The sequence below is a fragment of the Cicer arietinum genome, chromosome 3 (genome assembly GCF_000331145.2).
Source record: "Cicer arietinum cultivar CDC Frontier isolate Library 1 chromosome 3, Cicar.CDCFrontier_v2.0, whole genome shotgun sequence".
Lineage (NCBI taxonomy): Eukaryota > Viridiplantae > Streptophyta > Magnoliopsida > Fabales > Fabaceae > Cicer > Cicer arietinum.
Genome location: NC_021162.2, coordinates 1354900 through 1378396, shown reverse-complemented (window position 1 = coordinate 1378396; position 23497 = coordinate 1354900). Strand labels below are relative to the sequence as shown.

The 23497-nt window shown below is 36.0% G+C and overlaps 1 protein-coding gene across 1 annotated transcript in view; it reads right to left on the bottom strand.

The window, feature by feature from the left end:
* LOC101501748 (protein SWEETIE) overlaps positions 1-23497 on the bottom strand; it is a 53637-nt gene that overhangs the window by 13127 nt on the left and 17013 nt on the right. Inside the window, 16 exon segments of the mRNA XM_004489062.4 lie at position 1; positions 3-61; positions 604-760; positions 1530-1618; positions 1785-1889; positions 1984-2052; positions 2141-2263; positions 2354-2422; positions 5669-5762; positions 6804-6890; positions 13369-13536; positions 13614-13724; positions 19354-19460; positions 19854-19986; positions 20554-20657; positions 21603-21728. The exon segment at position 1 is cut by the window's left edge and continues 69 nt beyond it. Coding sequence (XP_004489119.1) covers position 1; positions 3-61; positions 604-760; positions 1530-1618; positions 1785-1889; positions 1984-2052; positions 2141-2263; positions 2354-2422; positions 5669-5762; positions 6804-6890; positions 13369-13536; positions 13614-13724; positions 19354-19460; positions 19854-19986; positions 20554-20657; positions 21603-21728 — 1602 coding nt within the window.

The following is a 23497-nucleotide window of genomic DNA, read 5'->3' as shown; positions in this document are numbered from 1 at the left end:
GAACGTCTGCCAAACCATTCTCATCAGATAAGAGAATGTCCATTGCAAGAGAAAGGGTCGCCTGTGAAGAAAAATAGAGAGGATAATGAAATCTTAAGAAAGATAATTACACAGTAAAATGAGGTACTCCATCAGATTATCAAATAAAAGCAGCAAATTATTTTCCTTCATTTATCTCCTTTTTTGTGTGCAAAAAGATAGATCACTTAGAAGAGATGTAAGAAGGATGTAGAATGCAGAAACAGACCACTATGCATAAGCCAAGGCAGGCGGCAACTTGCATGGGAGGGGATATGCCTTAACAACAAAATATAGAACTAAAATTCCCAATCCACTTAATTGGTAAAACATTGGCATAAATTTTCTGTGCCATGTCTATGAAAATGTGAGCGTATGATAAAAAGAGTTCTGTTCTGGAGAAATATGGTTATTGTAATAATCAATAAAAAACTGAAATCACTAGCTCAGATGAATCAATTAGTGATATTTCATAGCACTAAGTAATTTTGGTCCTTAACAAATATTTTCATTTAAAAAATGGAAAAGCAGACTACCCATTTTATATGTGAGAAATATACTGATCACAAATTTGAAATGAGATACCTGAACATGAGAAACAAAGGACAAGCCTGCAGCTTCAATAGTTAAAAGAAGCCCATGCATAGACCAGATCTGCAGATTGGGTACCAAACTCTTAGATAGTGAGGAGATAGAGCTCACTGTTGCAGGCACTAAAGTTGACAATGCAATCCCTCCTGCACTGCAGCAAGATATATATGATAAAAGCTGTCAGGATATATAAAATTATAGGAAAAAGAAGTTAAATGCAACATAAATCAACAACACTGTAAAACCTCTGTTGCAACTAATATGGTTTTTGTAGGCTAATCCTGCAATGACTTAAATCATTTCATGAAATGGAGCACATATTCTGTAAAGAAACTACTATAAAGTGTAAACTTTCTTATTTCCACTATTATCATTATTCATACTAACAACCATTTTCTTTTTAATATACCTCAATTGATAATCAAGTTTATCACTTAACAATTTACCCAAATATCTGTGGTGTTTAAGATTCTATATTTATGGGATCCACTGAAGTAATAACTTCACATATTATAGAATCTTTTGAATTTGAGACCAATTTGGTACCCTTGGTCTTTCTCTCTGATGGATTTTGTGCTCTACACCCACTTCCCTCTCTCAGCTCATAATGTCCCATAAATTCCGAAATATCCATTTAATGTTTTATCCATTAGTCGTCTGTCGTGTTCGCTTAAATGTGTTTCTTCATTAAAGACTCTATTTTCCTTTATGGTAGGAGTTCGGGTCAAGTAATTGGCCCAAAATGTGAGTCGCATGCACTTTATCAACCTAAAGAGGAATTTGTACTAAAGAACAAACAAGCACGCTTCAAACAAACTAAAACTAATCAGTAATTCTCAACTAAAGGAAGATATCTTGGTTCGGAGGGGGTGGGATTTGAAGAATTGGTAATATAAACATGCAAACTATTAACCAGTGACCTGCGATGAATGCAGCCAAGTGCCAAAGCGATTGATCCAGCATAGTAGGAATCAGTTGCTCCATTTAGGTCACCAAGAAGTGATCTAGTCTGCTAGCCATCATCAATGATGAAAAAATGACAATCAGATATGAAACACTAAATAGCACAGACAAAATTTAAGAACCTATGTGTGTGTGTGGAAGAGAAAGTTTGTTATAAATCACAGTTCAGTGAGGATTAACATGCAGTTTGAAAAGCAGATGGAAAAACTTGCCATTCTTGCAGTGAAGATATCATTTCCAAATCGAGCTAAATACCCAAGAACTTCACACGATGCTCTACGCTGCGATGCACAAATGTCTCCCTCCACCAAAATACTCTTTCATTCAAATTCGGCAAACAAAGAGTAGCAAAAATCAGTGTTGACAAATAATTACATGTGTAACTGAGTGTGTGTATTAAAAGTTTCTTACTTGAAAAATAGATTGCACCAAACCCAAAATGTCTTGTCCTAGTGTTTGTGGTCGAAGAGAAAGCAAAGACTGGAAGAGATAACAAAATGACTAAATTAAAATTCGGCAATATCTATATAAGGAACTTGGATAATACCAATAGTAGTATAAACAGAACCTTAAACCCTGCTAGTAAGCCCACACAAATATTGGTGATACTAGACGTGCGCCAGTGTTGTTTTTTCCCAGCTTTCAAACACTGCTCAATAACACCAACGAGGGACAGCATACCACCACTATCCTGAGATATAAAACACCAATTGATGTCAACAACAAGAACAACCACTCACTGAATTCTACAATAATATAATGATGAAGTACAATGCTCTACCTGAGAAGCAAATATGATCCCGAAGAAAAGAAGCATCTGGTTCACCAAAGTCTTGCTTATTGTCTCCGGCTTCAAGGTTAAATGTATGTTATTATCAAATGGAAACCATCCAATATAATGATAAAAAGAATAACAGCTAAATCAAGATTGAATGGAAAAGGCAATAAGAAATTAGATGGATAAACAAAGCAAAAATGTATTAATAAAACTACAAAGAAATTCTAACTTAAACTGTACAATAACAACAAAGCATTTTTCCTACTAAATGAGATTAGCTACATATAGATCCAATGACATCATTTTGTTCCGTTAAATGACAACCAAGTTTTCACCAAGGGCCACATTCTGATCAAGGCCTATTAAAATGGTTTCTCCTCAAGTGTTTTTCAGTCTTTCTCAACCTCTACCAATCATATTATCCTCCATCTAATCAATTCTCCTTACTAAATCCCTAATGTGTCTTCTCCTCACATGGCCAGCACATCTTACCAATAATTAGTCATAGTGTCCTTAAACAAGCAAGAGATATTCTTGACTCTCAATGTATATCAACATATACTTTAGAACTAGTATACATATTAAGTTTGGCTGACTTATAGGTCAGACACAATAGAATGATTCTATTGGCTTCTACAGCAATTTGTATTGGTGTCAAGATCACACGTTTTACTCATAGAACTGTACAATCCTATGATTATTTGGCAAGCTCTGAGTGCTAATTCGGTCCTGGGATTGTGCCAATGTGTGATTGTGGTGTAAGAGCTGATCTTCATTGCATGATCATGAGATTCCCGAGCTAACGTGATTATTTTCCATGACATATTCCGCTACCTGGTTAAAAAAAACCCTCTTTCCCCTGATGCCTTGTCCGACATAACAAAATCCCTCAGCCACAAAGCTCTTTCCCCCAACTTCCCACCATTGTTGTTGATGGCAGATGGCAGAAGGCCAAAAGTCTGTCATATAAACACACCATTGAGGCCTATGGCAGGCATTCCTTCACAAATTTCCTATGGTAGTGGCCTAAAAATCCACCACGCCGTGGCAAAATGACGGTGCCATGGCCACTGTTCAATATATGGCCTCTGTTCTCTTTCAACAAATGCGATTGGGATTTGGGAACTCCTCAATCTATGACCTCCTTCTCTTTTTTCTATCTTCTCTCGTTGTGTTAAGCCTTTCCCACTAAATTTGTTTTCCACCATGACCCTATTTGTGTGTGTCTTCTCAACAAATCCCTTGTTTTAGTTCTATATTAATTAATTATTTAATTGATAAGTATATACATATCTATTTTATAACTATAAATTGTAGTGTAATATCTCTTTTGATTATTTTTTTAAATATACATAATTTAATATTTTAATTGGTTTACTATTTTTAATAATAATGTATTAAATGTGTGTGTGTATAATACATATATAACCAATACAATAATACTTACTGTAGAAAGGGAAAGTTTAACTTCCAAAGTTAAAATTGAGATGGTCTTTTAAAACTAAAGATTTGCCTAAAAACATAATAAAAATTAAAGATTGTCCAGAAACAAAACAAAAATTCGAATGCAATAAAAATAATAAATTTACTATTACTAGGAGGCTTACAACTACTTTTGATTATAAATTTACAACAGTAATACACTCTCAGACACTTTATGAACACACATTCTCCTATTAGTTGAATTTCAAGTGGACTCTACTATTTGTGAATGGGCCCCACCAATGACAGAGAGTGAGTTGGAAAGATAGTTTTGGATAGTATGTTGCTAGCATTTCTCATGCATAAATATATGTGTAAGTATAATTTTATATTCTTCATTTAGCCAGCATAGACAGTTAGTTACAGTTGAGATACATGTTAAGTAGTTAAAGATAGTTTTTTAACTATTCGGTGTTTGAATAGACTCAACAGCTGTAACCAACACTTTTCTCTATTTTAATAAATTTTCACTTTCAGATTCTCTTCATCGCCGTTCTTCACATTTCTTACTTCCTTTCAAGGTCATCAATAATTTGAGATAGAATAATATTTTTAGCTCCTCTTTGGTGCTTTGCTCAACTCATTTCAAGGGGGTTATCATTTCAGATTTGCATAGAGAATTATAGATTGAGCTGCCATTATATGTTGTTATTCTAGAGTTATGATTTGCTGCCTGGTTCTTTATAATTTCTCAATTTCATGCATCTAATCTTAAATATATCCAATATACCTAGATAGAAGATAATTTTTCCACATAGAATTATAGATTCCAGCAAACGAAACAAGTGAGATTTGCATTTTAGAAATTCCAAGCAAGAACATTTATAATCTGATAGGAACGGGTTGAGATTAATAACATAAAGAATATATTTATATTTGAATGTGCTCCTGGTTTATGACTCTTTGCATATTCTTTTGTGCTCCTCATTGAATTTTTTATCCACAAAATTGAGTTGTTGTTTTCTCTCTTCTCCTCCCTTTTTTTTCCCTCAGTTTCTTCTTTGTTATCGTTCTTGATTCTTTTCTTGCTCCATAAGCAACATTGCACGCACAGATTGGTATTTCCTAGTTCATCGACCTTTCTACCATTCCTTCGCCCAGCGTCTCACTTTCGGATTTGATTTGTTCCTTCTTTTACCACTGATGTCTTTATGTGATTGTGTAGGACACCTAGGCCTTATGACATGGATGACCCAATTAGGGCAACAAATCCTAGTAGGCGCAGCAACTGGAAGGTTTACCTGAAGAGTGGGATCAGGAGAGAAGAGAAAGGGAATGGGTAGTCGAACTCATTCATTAGTATTAGTATTGAGTTTTTTATGAGAGAATATTTTTCAGATAGGAGCCTCTGACTCTGGAACTGTTATTCCATAGCAATAGAGCCTCTGAGCTCATCTTTTCTTACTCTTTGCTGAAAATTGAACAGCTTCTGAATTCAACTTTGCTGCATTCCCACAGCTCAAAAATCGGAGTTCTAATACCAGTGGGCTGAGAATAAGAACGTAAAGAATAAATTTAGTGAATGCAGAGAAAATATGTAAATTTCCAAGAAATTCGAAAGATACTGATCTCTCCCCCACTTTCCTAGTCAACATCAATGGATCCCTCCTCTAATCTCTCCTTCCTATTTCTTATAGGCTATACTTTCCCTCTCAGTAACTAACTTCCTAATGAACTAGTCTAACTAACTAAAAGATCTATGACAATCTTAAAATAAATGACAGAACATGTGTTAAATGTATTTGGATATTGTTAACACATGTAGTTGATTGTTCCTGAACTGGAAATAATTTTTTCCAAGAGTTCCAGATTTTTATTTATCTAAAGAAATAATACCTGAGGAAAGCTACAAATTTCATTCTCCCATACACAAGGCATGATGCCATCTTTTCCACCTTGAAAAGCTCGGAGCTCATCTTCAAACCAATCCCTTGTTTCATATACATATACAAAGACAAGTAAGTTAGAAACTGAGTTAAAAACCGAGGGCCTAAAGAGCCTCTCCCTTTGTTTTCAAAATAATGCTGACCTAGCATTCTATATAATATCAGTCTCACCTATATTTGGCATCTATAAGTAGATAACAGAAATATTATATATTGATGAAATCACTAAATCATGTTCCATATTTGTCACTAATTTTAATAATTATCATTTGCCAATAAAATGAAAATTTTCATGCATTGAAATTCTATTGAAAACACAATCCGGTATTTGGAACATAAACATTGCACATGGTTAGTGGAGAGAGGAAATAAGATGCAGGAATACAAATCTCTTATTTATGTCAAAAGATGATGGGGCCTCCAATGCTTTGGGAAGCAGTCCGTGACTGGATCAAACAGAAATATGCAAGAATAGAGAAACACAGGTGTAAAAAATAGACTAGCATATGCTGTACAAGTTTTTGTTTATATCTTTGGATAAAAATATTTTATTAAGAGAAAGACTTCACATGTCAAAAGAGTGGGATCCAACATTTTCTTAGTGAATGCTCTAGAAACATTGAAGAGATAAGTAGTTCAACTTGGTATAAATTTACAGATAAAAGTTGGCACGACATTATTTAACCCAATCACAACTATATTTTGCAGACACTATGATTCCTATGTTAGTTAAGAGTATGGTACTGAGAAACTTCAGTCAGCATTCATCTTTTTGCACTAAATAACTAGACAAGACTAACTCCAGATAATGAAGAAGAGAGCAATGTAGAGTGGACACACGCAAGAACAACCACACATGTAATCAGTATACCTTGAACAGCTCCAAAATAATCAAAAAGAGTGAATTGGTAGTATCTTATGTGAAACAGTGTATTTTTCTTGTATTTTAAAGGAGAACTTTGTCTTTTGCAAACAAGTTTGGAGATCTTTGTAATTCCATCTAACTTCAAGGGTTCATTAAAATTTACTCTAGTAATTGAGAAAAAAAATACTACAAAGCATAACTGCATAAGCCAAATAGATACCTTCCAGGAATCCACGGACCCAACCATGCATCTCTCTTGTCTAACAGCATCCTCAAGCATGAACTTTCTTCACATTCTGAACCATGTCTTATTCAAAGAAGCAAGAACAAATACTCAGATCAATCACTGAAGATTTAACAGTTTAATCAATAGTTACATAAATGAAGTAAATGAAAGAAAAGTGTTAAGAGTTCAACATTTTTGAAATGACCTGAAAGTGTTAAGTATTTGCATGTGAAAAACATCCAACACTTTACAAGCCAATTTTGTAGGAATGAGTTACGCTCAACCCAAATTCTAAGATGTTATTAGATTCTATCCAAGATCCATTAGGCTACCCACTATCAACCACAGGGTTCATGTTCCAGAAGTTCAATCCTAGCCGTGAGGGGATGTGTTGAGAGTCTCACATTGTTGATATGTTCTAAAAACATAATTGTAAGTGCGAGACATTCCTCACCTTATAAGCCAGTTTTGTAATGTTGAGTTAGGTCCAATCCAAATTCAAAAGTAAAATCATTTAACATTTATTTAGAGGCAGCTTTCATTAAAGCATAACAATAAGATGCCCCATTATTGCAGAATTTCTTCATTGATTTTGAGTTCTTAATTTATACAATTTACAAGTTAACATGGTTCACTTTTTCATACAATTTGTGATCCTTGAGCATCAAACCTTCTAAAAGAAAATTTTCTTTGGTATTTATTTTCATCAAATTAGGAAGGATTTAACATCTCATTGTTGTGGATCAATTTATATCGTCCAAAAATGAGAGTAAAGATGTGATGGACAAGAGAATCATTTACTATGTGTAAATTGTTGTCAGCTTTATCTCGTTGGAGTTAAAAACCCACAATTTCAAGGACTCTTCAACTGAGTATACCTTTTTGACATGTAGAGAAATTGGAAAAAGTTTACATCCTTTATCTTAAAGCGCTTAAGGTAGAGGGCAAGCCTTGGTGCAAAGACAAGGTTGCTACTTTGTTACTTGGAGGTCATAGGTTAAAATCCATAAAATAATGTTTCTGCTTGCGGGGTAAAGGCTACTTATATCTACCCTCTCCAGACCCTAGCTGGTGAGAGCCTCAAAGACCGCCCTTTATCCTTACAGTGCTTAAGGTATACATGTAGTTTTTAGGTTTAGGAAAATTCTTATTTCATCTCAGGTAGTAATTTATCTCTAGATTTCTCTTCTAAATTTCTTTTTTAATTAATTATACAAATAGAAATTTGAAAGTTATAAGAGTTCTTTGTTAAAAGTCAATGAACTGGAACAAAAAAAAATCATATTTTTCATTTGTTTTTAACTAAAACTCATAATGATAACACAGTATCATGAATGGATTCTGAATAACGAAGACGGTGGCCGTTTCTTTAAGAAATAAAAAAAAAAATATCAAAGAGGTGGCTTTTAAATTAACAACTAACGAAAGCTACATAATAACATTTAGAACAATCAGCATAAAAGGCCATCAAGTTAGCCCAATTCAATCAAAACCGTGGAATATTGAATTGGGGAAGTCTTTCAGTTATATTTGATGGTCCTTTATGACGACCGTTCTAAATGCTATTATCTAGTCCTCCTTAGTTGTTAATTTAATGGTTAACTCTTTGATACTTCTTTTATTTATTTTTATTAAAAGAAACGGCCCTCATCTACCTTTCTTACTGAAAATCCATTATTGGCACTCTGTTTTAGCATTGAGTTTTAGTTTAAAATAGATGAAAAGCATGATTTTTGTTTTGGTTTCAGTTCATTGACTACTAAAAAGGAATTCTTATAACTTCAAATTTGTATTTTTATAATTAATAAAAAAGATATTTCAAAAGAGAAATGAGGAGATAAATTACTACCTGTTTTTAAAACCTCTTCCTTTTTGGTCAAATAAATTTAAAAACAAAGGGGCCAAAAGGATTAAGTCACAAGGGTGAGCAGCAACATTTCTAGTTTTTTTAGCAAAAGCTTACCACATTTATATGCAGTTGATTACTGTTGAAAATATATTTATATTTATTACATATCATGTAAATAGGGATAATATCTTCCATATTTATTTTTGTATTTATTGCATTGAGCCTATATAAAACAGACTCTGTTGTGTAGTTCAGACACACGGTTTCACCATATGTCTCTCTCATTTTCTCTTATTCAACATGGTATCTAGAGCCTATTAAGAGAGACAACCCTATACCGTGATTACCCCGGGACCCACTGTCCTTCGGTGAGATTTTTTTTTTTCCGGTAAACCCTGTCTCAATTCCGATTTACCCTTTCTTTGTCGCTTTTCGTTCATTTTTTTTTTCCAGCAAATCAGTCCACTGTTCATCGTGCGGTACTGTTCATCGAAAAAAAAGAAATAATATATTCCGCCACTGTTTCGCTGCTGGTTTTTAGGTAACTACTTATTGATTATGGCTACTTATAAAGATTTTCTTCGGTGGAGAGAGTATTGTCAGAACTCGAGTTCCGCTGTTTCCGCCACACAAAGTGGTAATTCACCTGTTTGCATCTCACCTTCTCATAGCCCATGGATTCTCGATTCTGGTGCATCTGATCACATTACTGGTAATAAGACTCTTTTCTCCTCTCTCACAACATCTGGTTATTTACCTAGGATAGTCTCAGCCAATGGTTCCCAAACACAGTCTCAAGGGATTGGCACTGTCCAAATCCTCCCTACTCTATTAGTTAAATATGTCCTTTATGTACCTGGATGCCCATTTAATTTAATTTCTATCAGTCGATTGACTCGTTCTCATGACTGTGTTGTCACATTTACTAATTGCAATGTTACTTTGCAAGACCGAATATCAGGACGACAAATTGGTGTCGGATGTGAGTCTAATGGTCTTTATTATCTCTCAAACCCATCAACAGCGTGCCCTACCACATATTCTCCTCTTACTATACATGCTCAGTTAGGTCATCCGAGTCTTCCCAAACTTCAACAATTAGTACCTAATCTAACCAAAATATCTAGCTTAAATTGTGAGTCGTGTCAATTAGGGAAACACACTCGTAGTCATTTCACTGATCGAGCTAATAAACGAGCTTCCTCCCCATTTGCTTTAGTTCACTCAGATGTTTGGGGTCCCTCTCGTACTATTTCCACACTTGAGTCTAGATATTTTGTTACCTTTATCGATGATTTTTCCCGTTGTACGTGGTTATTTTTAATGAAAAATAGGTCTGAATTATTTTCTATTTTTGAACAATTTTATAAGGAAATTAAAACTCAATTTGGTGTATCCATTCGCACTTTGCGCAGTGATAATGCCCGTGAATATTTGTCCCATCAATTTCAAAATTTTATGACCTCTAACGGCATTCTTCATCAAACATCTTGTGCTCATACACCTCAACAAAATGGGGTAGCCGAACGCAAAAATCGGCACCTTATTGAAACCACTCGTACTCTCCTTCTTCATGGTAATGTACCATCTCGCTTTTGGGGCGATGCTGTTCTAACGGCGTGCTATCTTATAAATCGCATGCCTTCGTCTGCTCTTGATAACAAAGTCCCTCACTCGATCCTCTTTCCTGGTACCCCTCTTCACTCACTTCCTCCTCGGGTCTTCGGATCTACATGTTTTGTCCACAATCTCACTCCTGGTCTTGACAAACTTTCAGCTCGATCATTAAAATGTGTCTTTCTGGGTTATCATCGGTCCCAAAAAGGTTATCGTTGTTATTCTCCTACTCTTCGACGATATCTCATATCGGCTGATGTCACATTTTTTGAGTCTGTTACATACTATGAGTCGCTTCCTGATCCTTTGTCTGCAACTATTCCTCTGGACCTACCAAAGTCTATTTCACCTTCTCTTTTACCATTAGAGCCTATTACGTATGCCCCACCTGAGACACCTCCTGTGGCCCCTCCCACTGTCCCACTTGAGACTCCTCTTGTTGATCCTCCAACTGTACAACCTCTTCAGACATATCGTCGTCGTCAACCACCATCGGTTGTACATGTCCCTACACCTGTTCTTGATACCGAGGTCACTCCAGACGCTCCTTCACCGCCACCTCCTTCTTTATCGGATCCGACCCTTGATATTCCTATTGCTATTCGTAAAGGTATACGTCCTACTCGTAACCCATCCCCTCATTACATTGGCTTGAGTTACCATCGTCTTTCTCCTTTGCATTATACTTGTTTGTCTTCCCTGTCTTCTGTTTCTATTCCTAAATCTCCAGGTGAAGCTTTATCTCACCCAGAGTGGAGACAAGCAATGATTGACGAGATGTGTGCACTTCAGAGTAGTGGTACATGGGAATTGGTTCCTTTACCGTCGGGAAAGTCTTTAGTAGGATGTCGTTGGCTTTATACGGTGAAAGTTGGTCCTGATGGTAAGATTGATCGTTTTAAAGCTCGTTTGGTAGCAAAAGGGTACACTCAAGTTTTTGGCCTCGATTACAGTGATACTTTCTCCCCTGTGGCTAAGATGGCCTCTGTTAGACTACTCCTCTCTATTGCAGCCATCAGACATTGGTCTCTACATCAACTTGACATTAAAAATGCTTTTTTGCATGGTGACCTTGAAGAAGAAGTGTATATGGAGCAACCACCTGGGTTTGTTGCTCAGGGGGAGTCCTCTACCATGGTTTGTCGACTTCAGAGGTCTCTCTATGGTCTTAAACAGTCTCCTCGAGCTTGGTTTGGTAGATTTAGCACAGTAGTGCAACAATTTGGCATGATTCGAAGTGAAGCTGATCATTCTCTTTTTTATCGTCACTCAACCCAAGGGTGCATTTACTTGATTGTCTATGTAGATGATATTGTCATAACTGGTAGTGATCAACAGGGCATACTCCAATTGAAACAACATTTATCTCATCAGTTTCAAACTAAAGATCTTGGCAAGCTCCGCTACTTCTTGGGTATTGAGGTAGCCCAATCTAAGGACGGCTTAGTAATTTCACAAAGAAAATATGCTATGGATATTCTTGAAGAGACAGGTTTGTTGAATGCCAAACCGGTTGACACTCCTATGGATCCAAACGTCAAACTTCTACCTAATCATGGGGAGCCATTTTTAGATTCAGGGAGATACAGAAGATTGGTTGGTAAATTAAACTACCTCACAGTCACCCGTCCAGACATTTCTTTTGCAGTCAGTGTGGTAAGTCAATTCTTAAATTCTCCTTGTCAAGAACACTGGGATGCTGTGATACGAATCTTGAAATACATTAAAGGTGCTCCAGGAAAAGGTCTAATTTATGAAAACAGAGGACATACTCAGATAGTTGGTTATTCAGATGCCGATTGGGCAGGCTCACCCATTGATAGGCGATCCACTTCTGGGTATTGTGTACTTGTTGGAGGAAACTTAATATCTTGGAAGAGTAAGAAACAAAGTGTAGTTGCAAGATCTAGCGCTGAAGCTGAATACAGGGCTATGGCATTAGTGACTTGTGAGCTCATTTGGTTGAAACAGTTACTCAAAGAGCTTCAATTTGAAGAGGCAACACAAATGACATTAATATGTGATAATCAAGCAGCATTGCACATTGCCTCTAATCCAGTTTTTCATGAGAGGACCAAACATATTGAGATAGATTGTTACTTTGTAAGGGAGAAGATCGAATCAGGTGACATCACCACTAGTTTTGTTAATTCCAATGATCAATTGGCAGATGTATTCACTAAGTATCTGAGAGGTCCTCGAATCAATTATATATGTAACAAGTTTGGTGCATATGATTTATATGCTCCAGCTTGAGGGGGAGTGTTGAAAATATATTTATATTTATTACATATCATGTAAATAGAGATAATATCTTCCATATTTATTTTTGTATTTATTGCATTGAGCCTATATAAAACAGACTCCGTTGTGTAGTTCAGACACACGGTTTCACCATATGTCTCTCTCATTTTCTCTTATTCAACAATTACAACTAGCAGTAATGGTTTGGAGTAAGCAACTGATCTCAACTAGCAGAATTAAGCATTTTGCTTCTATTTGGAGTAAGCAACTGATCTCCTTAAGGGGGTTACCATAAAAAAAAATATGAGGGACTGAACAGCATTCTCTTTTTTCCTTCTCGTTTGGAGATTTTAACTTTTTATCTTTGTTCAGGATGATTCCTTACGTTTAATTCATCATTATTTCTTCTTTTAACCCAAAAAGATACGATCCAAAACAGAAAAATCATGAAAACAACATCAGTTAGCAAATTTAGAATGAATAGAAAGGCATAGTTGCGGCATTTTTACATATTTTTTTTACAAGTTCAAAACATCAGTAGTGTGACATTTATTAGGATTTGTAAAATATGAGTAATCTTCTATGTCTTGTGTCTCTAATGAGATTGCATATCTTTTTATTTATAATGATGTTGCAAAATTACATTTAATGCCGAGGAAGTTGTATTGACTAGGACTACTAGCAATTAGCCTAGGATGTTGCACAATCAAGGAATAATAAAAACATACACTGAATTTTAACAGGATCATTACTTAATGGACAAAAGAAAATTGGAACACCTTTTTTATGTATTAACAAATGATGTCAAACCCATCAAAATATTAAATGAACAATAAATAAAAACATTACCTGAATGGAAATGTACATAGTTGAATGATCTGAGGGTGGTCATTTTTAAATGACACAGGATCAGGAAGAGATTGATAAGCTATTAAAGTTTTGATGATGAAAGTGTCCACTGCAGGCTTCACATTTGGAAGTTCCTTGGCTTTTAATGCTGATATGTATGATAATGCACTGCTTTCAACATAGGTTAGGAATTACTATCAACTGTCTAATGAAGTTACAACCATAAACAAAAACAGCACAGGTACCTGTTAAGGTATACAAGAACTGGTTGAAGTAGAACTCCGTTATTCATCACATCAGGAGATATAAAGCATTTTATAAATGCTGTAAGTGCATGAACAGCTGCAGACCACACACTACAAAATACACAAGTAGACCACCAAAAACACATGCACAATCAGAATTGCTTCTTAGTTATTACTCAAAAACGAACACAGGGTAGAGAAACAGGCTATCTAACAAAAAGATGACTGGAAAATAGCATATGGCTAAAGTCAGATATTCTGGTCAAACACAGCGAAACCTAGGTAGTTAATCTCAGATAGCAGTGCGTCGCGGCCAACCCCAAAAGTGGGATAGCGCGTTCCAGGATAGGCGGAATAATTGCTATTTTTTTGAACAAATTGCATGAATAATATTATATAAACCTATATTTAATGCAAAATTAACAAATGACTCAAACTCTGAAACATTCATAATTAGTAATAAAAATCTACAAGTCTTACTCTTAGTCAAAACATACATTGAAATACCAACAAAAGTCAATGATGCATATTGAAGTCTTTAACACAGTAATAAAATAACTAAATATTAAAACTCAAATGCATGTTCTAGCATAGGAATCAAAGATAAGCATCATCTTCATAAGTATATTCTACTTCTTCTTTTTAGGTGAAAGTAGAAACAATAAAACAAAAGAAGGAAGAAATAATAGCGGGATCTCGTTGGAAAACATTGGGATTAATTATGCCATGATAGCGGGCTCTCGCCCAAATCTCATCGAGATCTTGTTTCACGCTGTCGCAGGCCACACCATTGCGGTCAGGTATTGTACTGCACCGGGACAGCGGGATCTCGCCGAGAAACGTTGGGATTAACTACCTAGAGTGAAACTCCCACTTCTACAACAAGATCAAAATACTATATTGAGTTTTAGAATGACACTAGAAAGAGTTAATTATATCATTTACTTTTTTCAGTCTTAATCAGTTTTCACTTGGATTTATTACTATTTATTATAAAATAGGCTCAAAATATATATTATGAATTTGGTTGCCAGGAAGATTAATCACTTACTGTGGAAAGCTCCTAGTACCTTTTTTAAAAACATTGGGGAAGGAGAAATTATTATTTATTAAAGTGGCACTAATGCCATTTTACTATGTCCATGAGGGGATTGAAATTTGTCCCTTGAGATTACTAGTCAAGCTCTATTTATATCCATGAATCAAGCCCAAGAGGGTGTACTGGAAAAAACTCAAGGGTTGTTCAAACAACTTTGTGCACCAACTTGTGGGGAGGGTTGCGAAATGGCCTTGTTTTTTAGGTCTCCAAATACATGATTCCTTAATCTTTTGTCTTTCTTTCCTTTTATTTTGTTTCCTTCATTTTCCTTTGTATTAATTAGGATTGTATATGTTAAATAAAAAGAAAATATTGAGAGACATGTTGAATAACCCATGTGTTTCAACTACATAGCGGAAGTTCTTTATATAGACTACGAGTGGTAAATAAACATAATGGCAGGAATACTTACAGACTTCCTATTTTATTTACATACTAATATAATATTTTAACACTCCCCCTCAAGCTGGAGCATATAAATCAAATGCACCCAGCTTGTTACATATATAACTAATTCTAGGACCTTGCAATGACTTTATAAAAAACATCTACCAACTGATCATTGGAATTGACAAAGCTAGTGATGATGTCTCCCGATTTGATCTTTTCTCTAACAAAATGGCAGTCTATCTCAATATGTTTGGTCCTTTCATGAAAAACAGGATTTGAGGCAATGTGCAATGCAGATTGATTATCACATATTAGTGTCATTTGGTTGACCTCTTCAAATTGAAGTTCTTTAAATAATTGTTTCAACCAGATGAGTTCACATGTTACTAGTGTCATGGCCCTAAATTTTGCCTCAACACTAGATCTTGCAACATTTTGTTTCTCACTCTTCCAAGATATTAAATTTCCTCTGACAAAAACACAATACCCAGAAGTGAATCGTCTATCAATCGGTGAGCCTACCCAATCGGCATTTGAGTACCAACTATCTGAGTATGTCTTTTATCTTCATAAATGAAACATTTTTCAAGTGCACTTTTGATGTATTTAAAACTCCGGATTACAGCACCCATATGTTCTTGGCAAGGAGAATTTAAGAACTGGCTTACCGCACTGACAGCGAAGGAAATGTCAAGACGGGTGACTGTGAGATAGTTTAACTTTCCAACCAATCTCCTATATCTTTCTGAATCTGATAGAAGCTCCCCCTGATTAGGTAGGAGTTTGACATTTGGATCCATAGGAGTATCAACTAGCTTGGTATTTAATAGACATGTTTCTTCAAGAATATCCATGGCAGATTTTCTTTGCGAAATTACAAGGTCATCCTTGGTTGGCCTACCTCAATACCCAAAAAATAACGAAGTTTACCGAGGTATTTAGTCTGAAACTGATTTGAAATATGTTGTTTCAAGTGGAGTATTCTTTGTTGATCACTACCCATCCACATAAACAATAAGATAGATGAACCATTAGGCTGAGTGACGATAAAATACAGAGCGATCAACTTCACTACGAATTATACCAAACTCTTGTACTACCGAGTTGAATCTGCCAAACCAAACTCTAGGAGACTGTTTAAGACTATAAAGTGACTTATGTAGCCGACAAACCATGGTGGAAGACTCCTCCTGAGCAACAAACCCTGGTGGTTGCTCCATATAAACTTCCTCTTTAAGATCACCGTGCAAAAAGGCATTTTTAATGTCAAGTTGATGGATTGACCAATGTTGAATTGCTGCAACGGAGAAAAACAGTCTGACAGATGCAATTTTGGCAACAGGTGAGAATGTATCATTGTAATCCAACCCAAAAATCTGAGTATATCTTTTGGCCACCAAGCGAGCCTTAACTCGATCAACCTTTACCGTATAGACCCAACGACAACTTACTAAAGACTTCCCATGAGTAAAGGGACCAGTTCCCAAGTACCACTACTTTGTAAAGCACACATCTCATCAAGCATTGGTTGCCTCCACTCAGGGTAGCATAATGCTTCACCTGGAGATTTAGGAATAGAAACAGAAGGCAAAGAAGACAAGCAAGTATAACGCAAGGGAGAAAGACGATGATAACACAAATCAATATAATGAGGAGATAGATTACGTGTTGTGCAAATATCCTTACAAAGAGCAATGGGAATGTCATGCTCAGGTGGTAGCGCTGGATCTGGTGGTGACGTCGGAGGAGAGTCTATAATGGGAATAGGAACAGGTACAACGGATATCGGGCGACGACGATGATATGTTTGTAGTGGTCGTGGAGGTTGGGGGACAAACTCGCAGGTTCAGTAGGAATAAAAGGGGCGGAATAAGGATAACTACCTGAGGAGGTTCAAGATTAATGTCCTGATGGGGCTCAGTAGCCATATGGGTCAGTTCAAAATATGGTACATACTCGAAAAAGGTAACATCAGTTGATGTAACGTATCAGTGTAGTGTAGGAGAATAACAACAATAGCCTTTTTAGGATCGATGATATCCGAGAAAGACATATTTGAGTGATCCAGCTAACAATTTGTCCAGACCAGGAGATAAATTGTGAACAAAACACGTGCACCCAAAGACATGAGGAGGTAGTGGGTGAAGAGGGGTATGGGGAAAGAGGATTGTATCAGGGATGTTGCTATCAAGTACAAAAGATGGCATATGATTGATAAGGTAGCATGTTGTTAAGACTGCATCCCTCAAAAAACGGAATGAAACATTACCATGGAGAAGTAAGGTTTGGGTGGTTTTAATGAGATGCCGATTTTTGTGTTCGGCTACCCCATTTTGTTGGAGTGTATGAGGACATAATGTTTGGTGAAGAATACCATTGGAAGCAATACGATCAATAGTGTGTCCAAGCCGATTACAATGCTAACATTTGAGACGAGGCTTAGAGTTGGATGATCCTCCACGAGAGCGACTCTGACTATGTCCCAGAGATGCAAGGGCAGCGTCACCGAGAGCTGAAGTAATAGAGGGTTCAGTCGGATGTTTTGTTGATACTCAAAAGAGGATCGTTGAGGTAGTAGACATATCCTGAACAATAACTAACTCCAAAATTTGATCACGAGTTGCAGAGTACTCCTAGGGCAGGCCATAGAGTGCAAGAAGCATGAAGAAAGTGTTGCGTTGATCCAACTCTTTCTTTCGTTCAACTGGATTACTTGCAGCAGGAGGGAAAAGCTCATTAAAATCATGAAGTGCACTATGAATCATGCCAAGACATGAAGAAATAGAGCCATCTATCGTCTTCGGAGTAATGATATTCAGCAAGCAGTAACAAACTCCATAGAGACGTTAAGTGTCATTATGAAGAGTGCCTTTGCCTGATTCCGAACTGATTTACACGTGAGATGTAGACGGAAAATCGGTTTAACGTCTTGATGAAGTGTAGACTTAATGACACACCACAACTGAGCATCAATTTGTTTCCATTTTGATGTTTCAGTCGCAACCACCTTTTCAAGATTTTTAGTGAGATAGTCCTCGTAACCTTGACCAAGCATCTAGAGTTTGATGTCGGATGCTCAACTGTCATGATTTGATCTTTCAACAGATAGATGAGAGGTGATGTAGTTGGTAAATATGCTTTTTGTTTCAGACAGAGACATCATAGTTAGTAAAAATTGGCAGAAAGCGCGTCCGAACCGGGGAAACAGAGGTTGTTTGAACTTAAACGCGTATATTCGTGACTCGAAACTGAAAACTCAGGGCAGATATGGAATCAGAAGGCTGAGGTGAGTGCAACGGAAGAAGCTAGGTAGAGAACGGCTGTAGGACGTGCCTTCACGCACGGTGGCAGTGGGTGGCGCGTGGATCTGACGCGCAGGGACAGTGGCGGCGCATGTGGACGTGTGGGATGTTTGTTGACGACATGCGTTGAGGGATGGGCCGATCTGAGATGTACGGCGCTGCTGGAGTAGTCGTTCTCCTAAAAAGGTCGTCAGAAAGGACGGCGGTAGTGACGGCAAAGCATGGCGGCAGGAAAAAAAATGAGAGAACAGCGTAGCACGAACAGAGAAGGGGGAACCGAAGTTGAGGACACGGTTTGTCAGAAAATAAATAAATAAAAAATAAAAAAAAATATCACCGGAAACAGTGAATCCACTGGATAGTTGAAGATTAGAGTCGTCTCTCAATAGACTATGGATACCATGTTAAATGAAAAGAAAATATTGAGCGACATGTTCAATAACCCGTATGTTTCAACTACACGGCGAAAGTTCTTTATATAGACTACGAGTGATAAATAACCATAATGGCATGAATACTTACAGACAGAAATACTTACAGACTTCACTTCTTATTTTATTTACATCCTAATATAATATTTTAACATCACTTCTTATTTTATTTACATCCTAATATAATATTTTAACAGTATCAAATTCATACCAATATAACTACTGATATCTGATCCTATTCTAGGATTTTTTTTCTTTTATTCATGCAGATTGGTTTCCTAGTTTAGAACCAATTCTGCTCCTATATTATGAGCTGTTTCCCTTCGGTATTAAGCATCAGCGAATAAAAACAATGTTCTCTGTCTGTTCTTTTAACAATGATATTCACCACATGAGTGCAAATAGTTCGGTTGATACTTGATAGGGAAAAATCAAATCAATTGATTACAGAAAACATACAGGATCACGATAAGCATTGCACGACCATAAAAGATTGATACTACTTAAGATGTACTTACTATATCCTTGACATTAAATCATCAGTTTTCGTAACTTCATTTTCAGGATTCCCAGTAAAGAGTGTAGCCCACAAGGCAAGAATATCAAAGATATCCTCTTCAAGCTCCTGCAGGAAAGGAAAAACCCTAAAACATGGGACTTTTGCTCAAAATATTTATTGGGAATATCCCTAAATGAAGTCCTAATAATAACATTCACATTTCATATTATTATGTCTTATGAAAGACACATACAAGTTTCCTGTTACAATTTCAAGAGGATAGATAGCTACAGAAGTTGGACAAGCGCTTGAAAAGATTTGGTAATACTATGGCTTATTTTGGAGCCGCTAAGACTGACTCCCTTGGATACTTGATTCTTCTCCTTAGCACTGTTATGGAATACTTAGGCTAATGTAATGCTGATGTCAAACATTTTCACACGCTTTCCTTACCATTCAATTTTTAGTTTCAAAACAGTTATAGCTTAAGAAAAACCCTGACTATCAACAACCTCGTACCTCCTTTGGTAAAGAAACCAATAAAGATGATAAAAGCAACCATCCAGCTTCTTTTTCAACTGTGGCTGCCAACTGATTGTGACTATAATCTGTCAGCATTTTCTTTGAAACCCCAAACACTAATCTTGGAAGCCTGGTTATAATACATTTCCACATATTAGTACAGAAAATTAAGCAAGCATTGAACTGCATTAATTCTTCTGTTGCTATCTAGCATAAGGACCAAAGTGAAACAAAGAATGCAAATTATAATAGGTGGTGAAGGAGAAAAAATTTAAATTTGTGTGGACAAAGAATGCAAGAAGAGCAGATCCAGTAACAGCAATGAATTACATAAGATGTCCTTTCATGGGAAACAACAATAAATTGAGGAATATAAAGATAAATGGAGGTATTGATTGACTTGTATATCAACTAACTACAAAACTATACAGTACTATGGGTTTGTGAGCAGTTCTGACACCAATTTATAATTTTATATACAATTGAGAAACTGTTTCCTTCAAATCATTAAACACCTTGTCATTTTAACCAAATTCAGGCTTTTATCCGTTTTCATTCCATCTCCAAATATGGATTTCAAATCAATGGCTTAGTGACACTATGTATACACAAGGAAAAGGAGTTAATTAATTGGTACAAAAACAAATATCATCCATCTGGTTATGAAAAAAACAAAGGGAGAGGAGAGACAATTAACCTTGCTGGGTAACCAAGAGGTAATTTTGGTGAAATAGAGACTAAAGCAGCCAAGACAGTAGCCTGTCCATGCAAAGAATCGAGCTCAAACTGTAAATTGCTACCCTGCAGAAAAAGAATTAATGTCAATTAAAAAGATGAAAAAATTATAGAGGAACTAGTTGAAGAACTGAAACATGTTTTAATATCCCCACAGTAAAGTTAAAACTCAACAGAAAATATTAAAAACAGAGAACCATAGAAAGTAAAGGAGAGAGAGAGATTGAGAATTCATAGGAGTTTAATCTGATAGTATGAGAGTACATTGATGTATTTATAGTAGAGTTAATTGAAAGTAACTTCTAATAGATGCTGACATCATCTAACTACTTCTAACAGAATTCTGACTTAGAGAAATGAGAGAACTGGGGCCAAAGCCTAGTTATTGCTCTTATTACAAAATAGCCCAGTGTTTACTCCTAATAGAGAGAGAAATGAGAGAACTGGGGCCAAAATGTTTATTCAAGTCTAAGGTGGATGACCAAGTTAGAACTTGTCAAACACCCTTAACTTGCCTCTGAGAAAAGTAATCCGTGCTGAGGGCAGAGGATTCTTCAGAATATCTGCCCGTTGGTCTTGGGATGGATTGTGAAAGACAGTGAGGCTCTTGTTGATGACTTTTTCCCTTACGAAGAGGATATCAAGCTCCATGTGCTGGGTGCGGGAGTGGAGGGTTGGATTGGATTGGGGAATAGGGAAATTGTGCAGAGATCATCACAGTAAATCTGTGGAATCTTGAAAGCAGTTTTTAGCTCTTGAAGGAGATATTGCAGCCAAAGTATTTCAGCAGTGGCTTGTGCTAGGCTTTTATGCTCTGCTTCAGCACTGGATCTCGCTACTACTACTAGGTTTGTTTCCTGGCCCACCAAGGGAACCGGACTTTGTTGTGCTACAACTAAGGAGGGTTTCTGTTGTACTTTTCTCAAATCATTGGTTAATAAAAATTATTTTATCAATAATAATAGAGGATGCATTGAAATATAAATTATCATGAAGTTTGAAGAATTTTACCTTTTCAAAAGAAACACTCTCTCTTAGAGCAGTTAGATTGGTCACCCCATATGAAGTTAAACCGCCGACACAAGTTGGATCAACTTCAGCCAATGCACGTAATGCTAAAGCAGCTTCAATGCGAACCTAACAATATACACATTTTGAAAAGATATAACAAAGAGACAAAATATAAAAGCCTGCTTATAAGAATTATGTTGTGATTCCATATTGAGCAAAAGGATTCAAATTGGATAACAGCATGCAAAAAAATAAAAGCAGACATTTTTAAGAAATCCAAATTGCTTCTAAAATTATGTGGAAATTAGAAACTCTCAACTGCGGGGTTAATATCAATTGTCAAGGACTTGGTCATCTCAAAATACTTTGAATATGTAGGGTTAAAATCATTGTTGGGTGCATGACTAGTATATTGATTTTAATTATATCTTAAGTAAATACACATGATCCCTACATAACCAACTACTAGAGCTTAAAGTATACAAAATTACTACATTGTGCTTAAATTTAATTGGTTTATTAAAAATGGAGGCAACAAAAATCAAATTATTCAAAACAATTTGTTGAAAGTGTGAGATTTTAGAGAAAAGGAGAAGAGAAAATAATAAGGGTTTGAATATTATTGATAATAGCTTAATGCTAACTTGATTACAATAGACTCAATACTAATCTCTATTTATAGAGAAACATAGACTAAATCCTAAATTAGGAATAAATAATAATAATAATAAGAGATATTCTAAGATATCTCTATAATTATAAATTGATCCTAAAAAATAATTTAAGATACTCTAATATAATATAAAAGATATTATAAGATATTTTTTAATATTCTAACACTCCCCCTCAAGCTAAAGCTTACTAAGCTTTAGCTTGCTACAAGAAAATATTTTGCTCCACAAAATAATAAAAAATATGGAGAGGCAACTCAGGGATGCATGCGAAGTCGGAGAGAATTGCTATAAATATAGCCTAGCCAGATAGTCTGATTAATCATCAGCCTGAGAGAAATTCATGGAAGGCAATTGAAAAAAGCAAGCTCCGTTCTTCTAAAAAACTGCATTTGGAAGCTTCAAACCAATAATAATGGAGAGGCAACTCAGGGATGCATGTGAAGTCGGAAAGAATAGCTATAAATATAGCCTAACCAGATAGTCTGATTGAATATTTAAACTTAAATCTGCTTCAAGGAGAGAGAGGCGTGCTTCAAGGAGAGAAAGGCAAGGCTAGTGCATCTGGGACAAATTGCCAAGGTAAAGTAAGTCATGAAAATAAAAGGTACCGTTAGAATAACCACTAACGGAAAAAGTCATCACTAATATAATTCATATGTGGAAAAAGAGACGCCACCGAAATGATCGTCGGTGGGAATAAAAGCCACTTTTATAATATATTAGTAAGAACTAAATTGCATGACAAACACCGAAGAAGAAGCAACGCGACTCTAACGAAACAAAGTCATGATCAATCAACGTAATAAGAAAATGCGTCCAAAACAGGAGAGATAACGGCTGTTTGAACAATGACACATATTTTCGCTGATCAAAATTGGAGAGTAAGGGCAGATCTGGAACCATCAAAGAGAGAATAATCGTGCACCAAGAAGAATCCCATCAATTGAATTGCACATCTTATATATGAATCTTTATCAATAGAGCCAAGAAGAAATATGTTAATAGCAATAGACAAAGAAGGTAGCCAAGGAACCAAAGGAACTCCCCAAATTGTAGGCTTCTTTGCCATTGGTACAAAAAGCCAAATACCACACGTCCCTAAAATCCACAGTGGAACAAAAACTAAATAACCAATCCAGCCATCAGTACTATTATTCCAATAAGCTGAAATTCCAATTGAAGAGCCAATAATCAACACAAGACCCACAATGAAATTGCGTT